Below are 16029 nucleotides of genomic sequence, written 5' to 3' on the forward strand. Positions count from 1 at the left end.
ACCAATGACAGAGAGCACATCAGTCCCCTCTTAGCAGAGTTATACTGGCTTCTAGTACTCATTAGAATAAAAACACCAAGAATGAACTAAACCTTGACTCCTTTTTCTCTCCTTTTTTCTCCAATCTTTTTTCATAATCTGATAAAGCCTCTGGGCTGAGTGTTGGCTTTCTCCGAGTCCTTTAGATCCCACTGACACCTCCAAGCAAGTTGTTTTATACCCTAAACTGAAAAAAACCTACTTCAGTCTAGCTTTGTAATGATTTTGTTGTTGTTTTCAAACACCAAGCTGAGTAAGCCTGCTGCGCATCCATGTTTATCTACAGTTATGTACATCCATTAGAAAATGTTTGAATATGCCCCAAAATGAAACGTTCAATTACTTTCATACTTTAGTCTTGCATAACAATGCAACCATATGACTTAGAGGTAGAATACTCACAGCCACATAATCATAATAACAGTTAGCATTAGATTCCAGATGGAAATCAGAGAAAGAGAGCAGGAGTTTGTTGCCCTGGTTGGTCCTAATGTTCCAGTAGCACTCAGCATTTGGGTGGTAGGGTAGCGGGTAGTTAGGAGAGGAGAATGCTCCAGATGCAGTTGTCAACGTCCCTCCACAGCCTTGGAACAAAGGATAAAATAAAACATGTAGATGAGGGGAAAAAGACAGAAAGCATATTTTTATTTATTTATTTTTTTACATTTTACTGTTACAATCAAACTTGAAATGAAAAAGTACTGTTTTCTACATGCTGTAATTGTTGTACAGTAAAGGGTAAACATTTCTTGTTATTATTAAAGGTATGAAATAAAGTCTTGTGAAACATACCAACTGGTCAGCTGGCTTACGCCTTAGATAAGAAGATGGAAGTATAGCTAGACAATTCCCTCATAAGCTTCAGTGTAGTAGCATTCCAACAATGACACACACATATATGTATATATATATATATATATATATACATATATATATATATATATATATGTATACATATACATACACTCAACAAAAATATAAACGCAACACCTTTGTTACTGCTCCCATTCCCCATGGGATGGACGTAGAGACCTAAAATTCATTCCAGATACACAATATAACCATCCCTCCCAAACAGTGGTCACAAATCAGTCCAAATGTGTGGTAGTGGGCACATCTGCCATATTGAGATAATCCATCCCACCTCACAGGTGTGCCACATCAGGATGCTGATCTGACATCATGAGTAGTGCACAGGTGTACCTCAGACTGCCCACAACAAAAGGCCACCCTGGAATGTGCAGTTTTGTCTCACAGCAAAATGCCACAGATGCCACAAGCAATGAGGGAGCGTGCAATTGGCATGCTGACAGCAGGAATGTCAACCAGATCTGTCGCCCGTGCATTGAATGTTCATTTCTCAACCATAAGCCGTCTCCACAGGCGTTTCAGAGAATATGGCAGCACATCCAACCGGCCTCACAACCGCAGACCTCGTGTAACCACACCAGCCCAGGACCTCCACATCCAGCAGGTTCACCTCCAAGATCGTCTGAGACCAGCCACCCAGACAGCTGCTGGAACAATTGGTTTGCACAACCAAACAATTTCTGCACAAACTGTCAGAAACCGTCTCAGGGACGCTCAACTGCATGCCCGTCGTCCTCATCGGGGTCTTGACCTGACTCCAGCTCGTCGCCGTAACAGACTTGTGTGGGCAAATGCTCACATTCGATGACGTCTGGCACGTTGGAGAGGTGTGCGCTTCACGGATGAATCATGGTTCACATTGTTCAGGGCAGATGGCAGCTGAGAATGTCCCAGTTCTTGCATGGCCAGCATACTCACCGGACATGTCACCCATTGAGCATGTTCGGGATGTGCTTGACCGGCGTATACGACAGCGTGTACCAGTTCCCACGAATATCCAACAACCTCGCACAGCCATTGAAGTGGAGTGGACCAACATTCCACAGGCCACAATTGACAATCTGATGGACTCCATGCGACGATGTGTTGCACTGCATGAGGCAAATGGTGGTCACACCAGATACTGACCGGTTCTGGGTCCCCAGACCCCCAATAGCGCAAAAAACTGCACATTCCAGGGTGGCCTTTTGTTGTGGGCAGTCTGAGGCACACCTGTGCACTACTCATGATGTCAGATCAGCATCCTGATGTGGCACACCTGTGAGGTGGGATGGATTATCTCAATATAGCAGATGTGCCCACTACCACACATTTGGACTGATTTGTGACCACTGTTTGGGAGGGATGGTTATATTGTGTATCTGGAATGAATTTTAGGTCTCTACGTCCATCCCATGGGGAATGGGAGCAGTAACAAAGGTGTTGCGTTTATATTTTTGTTGAGTGTATATATATATATATATATATATATATATACACAGTGGGGCAAAAAAGTATTTAGTCAGCCACCGATTGTGCAAGTTCCCCCACTTAAAATGATGACAGAGGTCAGTAATTTGCACCAGAGGTACACTTCAACTGTGAGAGACAGAATGTGAAAAAAAAAATCCATGAATTCACATGGTAGGATTTGTAAAGAATTTATTCGTAAATCAGGGTGGAAAATAAGTATTTGGTCACCTCAAACAAGGAAAATCTCTGGCTCTCACAGACCTGTAACGTCTTCTGTAAGAAGCTTTTCTGTCCCCCACTCGTTACCTGTATGAATGGCACCTGTTTGAACTCATCATCTGTATAAAAGACACCTGTCCACAGCCTCAAACAGTCAGACTCCAAACTCCGCCATGGCCAAGACCAAAGAGCTTTCGAAGGACACCAGGAAAAGTATTGTAGACCTGCACCAGACTGGGAAGAGTGAATCTACAATAGGCAAGCAGCTTGGCGTGAAAAAATCAACTGTGGGAGCAATCATCAGAAAATGGAAGACATACAAGACCACTGATAATCTCCCTCGATCTGGGGCTCCACGCAAGATCTCATCCCGTGGGGTCAAAATGATCATGAGAACGGTGAGCAAAGATCCCAGAACCACACGGGGGGACCTGGTGAATGACCTGCAGAGAGCTGGGACCAAAGTAACAAAGGTCACCATCAGTAACACACTACAACGGCAGGGAATCAAATCCCGCAGTGCCAGACGTGTTCCGCTGCTGAAGCCAGTGCATGTCCAGGCCCGTCTGAAGTTTGCCAGAGAGCACATGGATGATACAGCAGAGGATTGGGAGAATGTCATGTGGTCAGATGAAACCAAAGTAGAACTTTTTGGTATAAACTCAACTCGTCGTGTTTGGAGGAAGAAGAATACTGAGTTGCATCCCAAGAACACCATACCTACTGTGAAGCATGGGGGTGGAAACATCATGCTATGGGGCTGTTTTTCTGCCAAGGGGACAGAATGAATGGGGCCATGTATCGTGAGATTTTGAGCCAAAACCTCCTTCCATCAGTGAGAACTTTGAAGATGAAACGAGGCTGGGTCTTCCAACATGACAATGATCCAAAACACACCGCCCGGGCAACAAAGGAGTGGCTCCGTAAGAAGCATTTGAAAGTCCTGGAGTGGCCTAGCCAGTCTCCAGACCTCAACCCCATAGAAAATCTGTGGCAGGAGTTGAAAGTCCGTGTTGCTCGGCGACAGCCCCAAAACATCACTGCTCTCGAGAAGATCTGCATGGAGGAATGGGCCAAAATACCAGCTACTGTGTGTGCAAACCTGGTAAAGACCTATAGTAAACGTTTGACCTCTGTTATTGCCAACAAAGGTTATGTTACAAAGTATTGAGTTGTATTTTTGTTATTGACCAAATACTTATTTTCCACCCTGATTTACGAATAAATTCTTTACAAATCCTACCATGTGGATTCATGGATTTTTTTTTCACATTCTGTCTCTCACAGTTGAAGTGTACCTCTGGTGCAAATTACTGACCTCTGTCATCATTTTAGGTGGGGGAACTTGCACAATCGGTGGCTGACTAAATACTTTTTTGCCCCACTGTATATACATATACATATATATATATATATATATATATATATATATATATATATATATATATATATATATATATGGTGCAACGATGCACAAAATTCACGGTTCGGTTCGATACTTTGGTGTCACCGTTCGATATTTTTTCGATACAAAAAAAATGTTCATGCCTTTTTAGTTTGTCATTTATTAAAATTATAAATATATGTTTTAACTCAAAAGTACAGTTTTTAAATTTAATGTTGCTGAAACAAAAGTAATTAAAAAAATAAATATATCTCAGGGCTCTCAAAATTTCAAAATCCCTGGTAGCCCTTCGGGCAGGGACTCTTCAGTTTTTGGTAGCCCAAAATAAATGTAAGTAGCCCGAATAAAAAGGAGAGCAATTTTTTTGATTGATGTTTTGTTTCCTTTACAATATTATACATTAAAGTGTAATATTGTAAAGGAAACAAAACATTAATCAAAAAATTGTTGAAACACAAATTACAACATTGTATAAAAATTACAATCATCAACTCAAATACTTGGTTCTAATTGAACAGAAATTTCTATGAACTTGTAAGAACTGTGTAGGACATGGATCAGTCTGTGTCAGATCCTGAATTTGAAATTTCCACTGAAGTCACGGGTAAGAGACAAGTGGAACCAAGATCGAGGCCATTTGCTTTTTGAAGTTTGCAAAGACTGCTAAATTTTGCCAGTGGTAGTTCACTCTTTGCAACATAGTACGCTGTTCTAAACTGATTTTCAGGTTTATTTTTAGTATGTTATTTGCAATTGGTGTTTGTTCTGGGAAAGATATTGCAGACTGAGCAATAATGCGTTTCTTGCATTTCTCATGGGTTCTAATGGGGGCCTTTCTTAAAATGACTGGTCCCAGTAACAAAGGCGCTTGTCGACTCAGAAATCGAGAGAAAACCAACAACACTGTTGTAACTTTATGCAGTGTTGCTCCAACTGCCCGTGTAGCGTGGGTTGTGGTCAACAATAACTTTAGACCAAGCACAGAGGACTGAGACGAGGCTATGGTGGAGGTCCGGACTTTTACTCCATAAGCTCAGAACACATAAAATAACACAGTACCACCTACTGGTGGGAGGTAGTAATAGCTGCTGCTTATTACAATATACCACATCCCTCTTTTCCGAGATAAAGATACTACCTCTTAACTCCAATATTTTGTAACATAAATGCACCTTTTAAATCGTAGGAACATTAACAATATTATATTCTTGAGACATTAAGTAGAGCACACCTCAGATTGCTTGTCACTTGAGCAATGCAAATACACATCAGTGTAGTGTTTTGAAACAGATGAACACATGACAGATTAGATAAGACATGTCAAAATGAACATATGAAACATGACATATTTTCTCTCTTTTCCAACAAGACAGTTATCTAGCTTGTACAGAACAACGCAGGTACAGGATAGAGTGACTTTAAGTTTCCCAATCACTTAGTCTCTATACCTGGCAGGGCGTATTATTGCTCGGCCACTGCGTGTGTAACATGTGGGTGTGTTGTCCATACTTGCAGGACTAGAGTTTTGTGGGGTGTCATTTGCTGGTGGCTCCACTGGCTCTTGGGTGTGAACGGACAGTTCATCTGGGTCCATGGGTGTGTCCTTGAACAGACTTGGGTGTATTTTCCTCAGATGTCTCCTGTTCCTCCTGAGCACTTTACCATCTGGTGTTTGCACAGTGTAGGAGCGTGGTTCCTCTCGCCGATGAGTTACAACAGCTGGCTCCCAACCGCGCCTTGTTTGCATGTGCACAGTCTCGCCTGGGGTCAGAACAGGCAATGGTCTTGCGTGCTGATCATAGTGGCGTTTCCGCTTTGATTGCAACCTGCGCACTTTGTCGTGAATGTTCTGTGGGGTTGACTGCCTCAACACAGCACTGGTGCATGGCAGGGTGCTGCGGAGAACCCGTCCCATCAACATTTGTGCAGGTGACACACTAAGTCCTGTGACTGGAGTGTTCCTCAAAGACAACAGCACTAGATGTGGGTCTGTTCCAGTCCGTGCGGCTTTCTTAAGTGCATGTTTGACAGTCTTTATGGCTCGCTCCGCCATGCCATTCGAAGAAGGAAAGCCGGGACTGGAGAAAGTTAGCTTTATCTCCCAGGATGCTGCAAACGATCTCATCTCGTGGCTGGCGAATGGAACATGATCGCTCACTATCTCTTTGGGAATTCCGTGTCTTGCGAAGACTGATTTCATCTTCTGAATCACAGAGTGTGCCGTTTTGTCAGGTAAGTTAAGAACTTCTGGATATTTTGATAAATAATCCACTAACAAAAGATATGGATGATCGTTCAGTTCGAAGATGTCTGCTCCGATTTTCATCCATGGCAGCTCTGGAATCTGGTGTGGAATAAGCGGTTCAGCCTGGTTCTTTGGCTGCATTTGCTGGCATTGTTCACACTTTTCAAGCATGGTCTCTATGTCGCGTGACATGCCAGGCCAGTACAGCACTCTACTTGCTTTGGCTTTTGTGCGCTGCACGCCTTGGTGGGCAAGGTGCAGCTTCTCCAGGATCACACGCCTGAAGCTTTGGGGTATTACGATCTTGTCCCCGATCATAATAATGTCATCGTGGAAACTGATATCGTGTCTCATAGGCCAGTAGCTGTGGAGTGTTTTGTCTAAACTCTTCCTTCTGGGCGGCCATCCGTTGAAGTGTCTTTCGCGCACGGCTTGTAGTACGCTGTCTGCTGCCACTGCTTTTTTCAGGTCACACAATGTTTTCTCGCTCAATGCTGCTGTGGCCTCCAGAGCATACACAACTCTTTCATCATTTGCGTTTTCACTCACGTTTCCGTCGTCACTGGTAGTTGTGGCACGTGAGAGTGCATCGGCTATGAACATGTCTCTGCCGGGGGTGTATGTGACGGTGAGATCATATCTCTGTAGTTGCAGCAGCATTCCTTGTAGCCTCGCTGGTGCCTGATCATAAACCCTCCAGGGGTTTATGATCAGATTGCACTGTCACTGGTCTTCCATAGACATACTGGTGGAATCGTTTAGCGGCAAACACAATGGCTAGCAACTCTTTTTCTATTTGTGCATACCTTTTTTCTGTGTCTGTGAGTGCTCGTGACGCGTAACACACAGGTTGTCCGTCTTGTAATAGGCATGCGCCCAGCCCATCTTTTGAAGAATCGGCCTGCAGTGTTAGTGGTTTCTTGTGGTCATAAAATCTCAACACTGGCGCTTGTGTGAGCGTCGACTTGAGCGTCTGTAACGCTACTGTGTGATGTGGCTGCCACTGCCACACTGTGTCCTTCTTGAGTAGCTGTCTCAAAGGTGCTGTGAGCGATGCTTCATTTTGGATGTACTGTGCCAAAAACTTCGTCATTCCCAGCAGACGCTGAAGGCTTTGTTTGTCTTCTGGAGTCGGCATGTCGACAATAGCTTTGATCTTTGAAACATCTGCTTTCTGCCCTGCTGCTGTGATGATATGGCCCATGTATTTCACTGTGTCAACTTTGAACTGAATTTTGTCCTTGTTAAACTTCACGTTAGCTGCTCTTGCTTTCTCCATGACCTTCTGCAGGATTTCATCGTGTTCGTGCTCTGATGTAGCTGCAATTATCATATCATCTGCAATGATAAATACACCAGGAATGTTGCCGAAAGTCTCACAATTCTTTTGTTGAAAGACCTCGCTGGCTGATTTGATCCCGAATGGGAGTCGGAGGAAGCGATATCGGCCCCAAGGTGTATTGAAGGTACAGAGCTTTGATGACGGCTCGTCCAGCTTGATCTGCCAGTATCCATCTTTTTCATCCAATATGGTGAAGATGGATTTTCCTGCTAGCTTGTTGCGAACGTCCTCGTGTGTGGGAATGGAGTAGTGCTGGCGTTTAACTGCTTGGTTCAGATCACAAGGGTCCAAGCACACCCTTAGTGTTCCGTTCTTCTTCTGTGTGGCGACAAGACTGTTGACCCAATCTGTAGGCTCATTGACAGGCATTATGACATCTCTGTTTTGTAAGTCCTGTAGCGTCTTCTTCAGCGCATCCATTATGGAGAGTGGCACGTTCCTGCATGCGTGAATCACAGGTGTTGCATTTGGGTCAATATGTATGTGGTGAAGTCCAGGGAACTCACCTAAGCCTGTGAACACATCAGCGTACATCTCCACAAGTTCTTCCGAGGTAGAAGGTGGTTTAGCTGATTTCGGTACAGAGGATGTCATGGCAAGGGTCTCAACTCGTTGCACCAGATGGAGCTCTTCACAAGCTTGTCCACCTAGGATCGGTTTATCTGCATGGCTTGATACAAGAAAGTCAAACACAGCCTTGTGCTTCCGTGCTTCACACTCAAGAGACACCACACCATCTGCACGTATGCGGGCTCCACCAAAAGCTATGAGTACAGTCTTTGTGGGCTGTAACCGAGGCATATCTGGTAACTCGTCATAAACTGATCTGGGGAGCACATTTGCGTCCGCACCTGTGTCTAGCTTGAAGGTGAGTGGTACGTCTCCGATTGTCACACTTTCATGCCATTTGCCAGTCTTGTGCTTGTCGCTGGATACCATGCCGATGTATAGTGAATCGCCATCAGTTTCAATGTTGTTAATAGTTTTTGTTTTCTTGAAGTGTCTACTCTTCTCTGCGCTAGCTCTGCACACTTTTGAGAAGTGGTTATTTTTCCCACACTTGTGACATGTTGCCCCATAGGCTGGACACTGTCGGAATGCGTGTTTGTTGCCGCATTTGTGACAAACTGTTTGTTTGTCGTTGCTCAGTTTGTTTTTACTGTGTCCTGATTTAATGTATCCTGGCATTTTTCTTAATGCGTCCACTGACGTGTCTTGGGCTGCAGTTATTGACTGCATGGCCTGAATCTGTGACTTGGCCACTTCTGCTGATCTGCATATTTCTATCGTCTTGCGCAGTGTGAGGTCGTTGTCACGAAGCAATCTCTCTTTTAGTCTTGCGTCACTTATGCTGAACACCAATTTATCCCTGATCATGTCGTCCTCATTGATCCCAAATTCACAATTTTTACTTCTCTGACGGAGTTCCGTGACATATCTGTCCACTGTTATATCCGCCGACATTGGGTATGACCAGAACTTGTGGCATTCAAAAACAACGTTCTTTCGTGGACTACAGTATTCCTTAAACGTTTTCAAAATGTCCGCCATTGTCAGTGCGTCTCCGGTCGGGGTCACTGTGAGCGTGTTGTACACTTCAAGCGCTTCTTCGCCGATAGTGTGGAGAAGAATGGCTATTTTAACCTTTTCATCCTTCTCCAACGCACCCGTAGCAGTCATATACAGTCCGAATCTTTGTTCCCATCTGCGCCAGGTCTCAGATAAATTGCCTGTGAGCAGTAGCGGTGATGGTGGCTTGAATTGCTCCATGCCGTTAGCAATGGCTACTGTTAGCTAATCTACGGCTAGCTTACTCACGTCGCGGTCCCTGTTCACACGGTCTTGCCGACTTCTGACACCATGTTGTAACTTTATGCAGTGTTGCTCCAACTGCCCGTGTAGCGTGGGTTGTGGTCAACAATAACTTTAGACCAAGCACAGAGGACTGAGACGAGGCTATGGTGGAGGTCCAGACTTTTACTCCATAAGCTCAGAACACATACAATAACACAGTACCACCTACTGGTGGGAGGTAGTAATAGCTGCTGCTTATTACAATATACCACAAACACACCCGGCAGAACATTATGTTATTTACACGGGTGCACATAAGTGGTCCGCATGTGCGCATTCGCTGTCAAAATAAAAGACGCGCACTAGAGCTGGGCGATAGAACGATAACGATATGTATCGCGATATAACTTTTACTCGATAGAGAAATTAAGCTATCGCGATAGACCTCGCCGTTCTTGTCCTCTTAAAAAAAAAAAAAAAAAAAGGTCAGCCAATCCAAATTAAGTAGCGCAGAGCCGAACCAATCACAGCCGCAGCGTCACGTCGCGTGACTTGTTACGTACAGCACAAGTGCCAAGCCGCACGTGTGTTTGTTTGGGAAGCAGCCAGCGGGTAATGGAGTCAGCGGGTAATGGAGGAAATGAGTGTGCCGACTAGAAAAATCAACCGAGCGTGACCGAAGAGAAAACAGATGATGGTTCCAATGCCGGAGAGATTGTCGAACGGAAGAGCCATAGAAGTTCCGTAGTGTGAAGGTATTTCGGCTATTTCAAGTCTGACAAAAAACAGAGTAGCGTTCACTGTAAATTGTGCCGAAAGCAAGTCTGTATATACAGTAAACTGGTGCACGCGTCACACTGTGCGCCACGTTATTGTTTCGGTGAAATGAATTTCTACAATACTGTTACTGTTAATTCTACTCTCTGCAGTGTTTAAATGCTTACATATACACACAGTTACTGTCCCTCCACACATACGACTCGGTTCTGCTTCTATGCCCCAGCTTGGTTTACTTTTTCCCACCGAGGCTTCTAGACTTCTGATTGGCCAACATTTCTGCACGGTTAGGAATCTAGCGCCACCTGCTGCTTTGGCATGTTCATAGCAGCGTTTTCTTTCATTTCTCCCTTTATGTGTGGACGGGATTATTTTTAAAACGAAAACGGAAAATCTCCGTTTTCAAAAATACCCGTGTACGTGTGGACGTAGCCTCAGTCTCTGACTGGAAGCGCTAATTTGTCATTCGGCTTTTGTCAGACTAAAGTAACTGAGAATTTCCTTTTAGTTCTCAGTTTATTTGATATTGACAAAAGTTAGTCAGTTTTGTCTGTTCTTCTGTAAAACAAACTAAGATTTATTTTTAGAATTAATATTTTGTTTCTAAGTGGAATTGACAATTTAGTCTGTTTCGTTTGTTCTATTTTGAAACTTAAACGCTTTAGCGGCTGCCTTTTGTGTAGTTTGCAATATTTGCCTTTATCTATCTGAAAAAGTCTCATGTTCCTTAAGTACATCTACCCTGTTGAACTTATTATGGGAAATAAATATTTAAATAAAAACAAGCTGCTGATTATTTCACATTTTACTTGTGAGCAACGGCACATTTAAATCTTACAAATATAGTTATTTGGCTTATATCGTGATAGATATCGTTATCGCCTGAAATGAAAAAAACATATCGTGATATGAAAAAATCTCATATCGCCCAGCTCTAACGCGCACCAGATAAGAAGTTGCAACGCGCGTTTGCGTCCATATAAAAAGCACTGTTTTTGTCCGCTAGAGTGGGATTTTCACGGCACATTCTGCACCACATCTCTGTGCGTTCATCATTTGTTTGAAGCCAGCTCACCTCCTGCAACCACTTTTCCGAGAATACGTGCTTCTTTTGTGGTTCGGACTCCTTCTGACATTTCTTTGGAGGTGGAGGAACACCAAAGTAATTGCTTAAAGGAGCTTCTTCGACATCTTTAAGAGTTCTAAACAAATGTCTGTCCTCCTCCAGAAAATCTTATGTATGCAAACACGCGTTGCAACTTCATATCTTGTGCGCGTTTTTGTTTTGTTTTTGACAGCGAATGCGCACCTGCGGACCACTTATGTGCAGCCCTGGTTATTTAGCTCATCATTTCGCAGCCACAGAAATTATTTTGTCCATGAAACCATAAAGCTGCACTTTCTTTTTGTCTTATAGTCTGATTTGTCATAACTTTTCCGTTTTGTGGTAAGCTTTTCTTTGGCTTTCACTTCTTCACCCTGACCTGTCTTATTTGGCTCAGCAGAACTGAAATATATATCCTGCTGCTTTTACACACACACACACACACACATAACAACCTCTCATATGTTTAAGCTTGCTGCGGGAGATTTCACTTGTCATGTTTGCATAGTAAGCTAACGATTAATAAGACGATGTCAGAGGAATTGGTGCGCAAATTATCATCACTCACAGATCAGTGCTGTCGCTCTCTATACACAGTTCCCGCGATTGCAAAGTGAAAGCAAAAAAACAAGCGCAAATTCAAACGCGATTTCAATATGTCACATATTGACAGCGGCTCATCGATGCCAATGACATAATTACCCAGCTACATTTCCGAAAGAATGCAAAAGCATTGACATATATTTTTCCTTCCTACAATAGCCCGACGGGCAGGGAAGAGATAGATTTTGGTAGCCCGACTGGAAAAATCGCTAGCCCCGGGACGTCGGGCTAGCGATTTTGCAAGCCCTGTATCTGATTGAGGAATCACTCATCTTTGGAAAAGAGAGTTTATTACAGAGAAATGGCTCTTTCCAAAATAAAAGCTATACTACACGCTTCTTCTGGGCTGTATTCTCAGCAGCATATTGCAGCGGGTCAGGGCTGTTCGGCACCTGGACATTTGCAGGACTTTGTGTGGGGACGACTGACCCCTTAGGTGGGGGCTATGTAGCGGGTCAGGGCTGTTCGGGGTTCTGTTTGTACAGTTATGTTTTGTTTATGTTGCCATAGTGACGGGTGACGCCCTCTCGCTGCAACGGTGTGTCCTTCCGGGGTCAGAGGGCGCCCTGTGTGTTGTTGTTGTTGTTGCTGTGCGGTTGCCGCGCTGAGCAGTTAGCTAGCGGCAGTGTTCTTCTGCAGATGTCAATAAACGGCTGTGCTCCCTGGCTAGCTCACGGGAAGCAAGACCAAACGACACCTACGTCTCCACCTTGTCTGAGCTCGCCGAAATATTAAACATATCAGGTCCCCATAAGGAGAATCATGTGCTAACGGCTGTCTAAATGACTCGGGTAAAGTTTGTAGCATGCATGCTTGTTGTTTTTGTCTGCTTCCACTTGTCTTTGCACTAGGATGATGTCGGCGTAAATGTTCAGTCATATTCGTTGTGTTCCCACTAGTGCTGTCAGCGTTAATCTCGTTGAAATGACGTTAACGCCACAACACGGCAAATCTCCGTTAACGAGCTACCCCTGCGTGGGGCTAGACGGCCAACACATTAACAAGCTAACTGCACTAACACACTAGTTCCCACCCATGTAATTGAGCATTGCGTGGCACATCCAACATACTGTTTTACTTTAGTCCATGACTCGCTTACCTTCAGGGTCATACGTCACATGAAGACCAAAATAATTCCAAACGCCAGATCAGGGGTCCGTTCTTCGTACCTCGCTAAGTAAGTTAGCTGGATTTGATTGTTGACGATTTCGCGTGATCTTGGATCGTTCGGTTCTCCGAAGCTCATCCGGGACTTGCTGTCATAGCAACAGATCCGTAAGCGTAAACCTGCTTAAGAGCAGGCTTACTTTATGTAAACAGGATTAGATCGCGGGAACTCAGGTATGTCCGCTTCATTTATACGAAAGCAACAGCGATATTTTTCCACTGTTTTTCCATAAATAAATATTATCAATGTAACTAAAGATAATGCAGTACTTGATTCTGTTATTGATTCCATACAGATACATACAGGTCATTTCCTAAAAAAGGGGAAATGTACTATTAATCATTCTATTTCATGTATTTGATTATTTCAGATGTAATTCATATTTCAGAGTAGTAATAGTAAATTACTTCATGTAATCAAGATGAGAGACCACGGCTATAAAAGCGAAGGTGGATTTGGGAAGTCTGTCGCAGCCATGTCCTGTCCGTATACGCGAGCCACCCATTGCGGAAGGTGCAAGATTTCAGAATTCAGCGTATATTGCGGGATAGACAGGATCCTTTAGCTCAGCGCGACAGTGTGCTCATAGAGAGATATCGATTTTCCCGTGAGGGTATTATTCACTTAACCAACTTGTTGACGAGGGGGTGCAGGACCACCACCTGTCTTTTTTTTCTCTGCCCTTTTCTTGGTTGCTGTTATGAACAAACAAACAGATTATTTCAGGGTCTCTTTTCAAGAGACTAAAAGCAATATAAGTGATAAATATTACCATTCTGTAGAATATTCTTATATTTCACTTTTACTTGTTCCCATGTTCTAGTGGGTCCTGTTGTGGCTCTAATGTGAAAGAGGATATGATGTAATATAATATAATAAATTTACCCTACCGCCTACTGGTGTTGGCCAGAGGGGCCGATGGCACGATATGGCAGCCTGGCTTCTGTCAGTCTGCCCCAGGGCAGCTGTGGCTACAACCGTAGCTGCTTCCACCAGTGTGTGAATGTGAGAGTGAATGAATAGTGGCATTGTAAAGCGCTTTGGGTGCCTTGAAAAGCGCTATATAAATCCATTATTATTATTATTATTAAATTACTTACGAGTTTGATTTGTCAGCAACTTTCTGCCAGCCCTCTCTCCTTGCTTTTGCAGCCTTTGCAGTGTTCCCTTGCGTTTTAATTAAACTCTGAAACTCCTGAAATCCCTCAATCAAGAGTTCTTGCTCTGCTGCCGAAAAATACTGAGCACGCTCCTTCGACATTTTTGCCGACCAATCAAAGGGTTGCCGATCAATGTTTCTACTATCGATGCGTCGCCCCTGTTAAGCCACCCAGTGATCTCACATTACTTCATCCAGCTATACTAATCGTCAACAACAGGTGTGTTCGGAGAACCGGAATAGCGAGCTCAAAGTTGGCGCGATGATTTGATCTTGGATGTGTCATTTGATCTTGGATGTAGTAAGCGAGGTAATAAAAAACGGACCCCTGAATGAGGGTGGGGGAGGTTCAATTTGCCATGTTGCAAGGAGAGCTTAACTTCTGTCTCGCTAGCTTGCCCTGCGCTCTTCCTTCTGACGATGCTGTCTGTGTGGAGCGCTCAGTGGATCTGCGCTCGACAGTGCAGCCTAGGCGGAGTAGTCGAACGCAGATTCACTGAGCGCTCCACACAGACAGCATCGTCAGAAGGAAAGTTGATAAAATAAATTACAAATTTTGTATTGTTCGATACATATGTGTACCGAACCGAAAGCACTGTATCGAACGGTTCAATAGTAAAAACTGGTATCACATATAATTGAACCTCACCAGTTTGTGTTCCGTCCCAGTGAGCCATGAAACCGGGACGAGTGACTGAGGTGTCAGATTTGAATCGAACCCACAAACGGTTGCTGTGTGACATCAGAACTGGAGGCCGCTGATTGGCACAGAACTTACCAATCAAGGGAGATGTCTCAAAGCCCCCGTCCCTAGTTGAGACAGTGGAAGTTCAACATGTCAGTGGTCTGAGTAAAAAGTATTACGGATAAAACTGTACAGCAGTTTTCTTCCAAGTAGGCAGAAATTTTTTTCCTCACCTGATCTCCACAAAATCAAAGCTGCAAGAAGGGTGGAGCCCCTCCAACTCAAAATCAGTGAAGTTCAGCATAATCTGCATATTAACATCCACAATTATCTTGAAGATGCAGTCTCTACTGTTGGGGTAATATTGTGGGTAGTTGGGTGAACTGAAAGACCCAGTAGGGGTGGTGAAAGTCTGGCCACAGTCTGTTGAGACAGAAAAGGGGGGAATAATATTTTTTAAAAATTACAATCCGAATATAATATTATTTTTTGCATGAGAAAAAGCAGCGAAGCATGGAAAAATCCCTAAAATGTCGTTTTCTTGATTAAATTCTAAAACTGATATAGTTAATTACATGTTTTCTCTATAACGATGTTTGTGCAGGCAGACTGCATGACTGGGTGTCTGATTTTATACACTGTGACTGAAAACACCATGTCCATATACAGATGAGAAAAAAGTTATTAGTCCCCCGATGAAATTTATGTCAAGTTTTTGAAGTTCTTGTCAAATTTTTCCCTGTTCTTCTTTAATGCAGCACATCATTTTCATAAATTCTTTCTGTCTGCACACAATAACAGAATTATTTTAGAAAATAAATTACCAGGGTCCAGATTCAAAGTCCACTGAAAAACTGACTTTTATTGAGCCATAGCATAAAGCACTTCTGGGCAATGATGTGGTACAACTCTTTAATGCTTAAAGCTTGTAAAATCACGAGGAGGGGCTGAACTGTCACTTCAAAACATATTTTGCCAAAAAACACAAGAAATCAGTTTAGACTTTACACTTACAGAAGTTATTTCACAAACCCTCACAAAGCAGGAAGTAGATGTACAAAGTTATCACAGCATTTCAAGTGTCAAGAACTGGAGGGGGAAGTATCATCTGTAAACTAAAGAACAAGCTTGGCAGAGATAGACAGCAATCAATTTCAAAGACTCCA

General features: G+C 43.5%; 1 protein-coding gene across 1 annotated transcript in view; it reads right to left on the minus strand.

Annotated features, from left to right (window-relative positions):
* The window catches only part of cubn (cubilin (intrinsic factor-cobalamin receptor)), an 82829-nt gene that overhangs the window by 40873 nt on the left and 25927 nt on the right, over positions 1-16029 (minus strand). The window contains exons 23-25 of the mRNA XM_086305418.1: positions 15097-15286; positions 14828-14988; positions 442-623 (exon numbers count right to left, since the gene is read on the minus strand). Of these exons, the coding sequence (XP_086161544.1) occupies positions 442-623; positions 14828-14988; positions 15097-15286 (533 nt within the window). The remainder of the gene's footprint in view (positions 1-441; positions 624-14827; positions 14989-15096; positions 15287-16029) is intronic.

This window comes from Aulonocara sp. 'chitande type north' Nkhata Bay, linkage group LG9, assembly GCF_057382095.1.
Source record: "Aulonocara sp. 'chitande type north' Nkhata Bay isolate Kocher_YH1m ecotype deep benthic linkage group LG9, A_spYH_male_GT1.1, whole genome shotgun sequence".
Classification (NCBI taxonomy): Eukaryota; Metazoa; Chordata; class Actinopteri; order Cichliformes; family Cichlidae; genus Aulonocara; species Aulonocara sp. 'chitande type north' Nkhata Bay.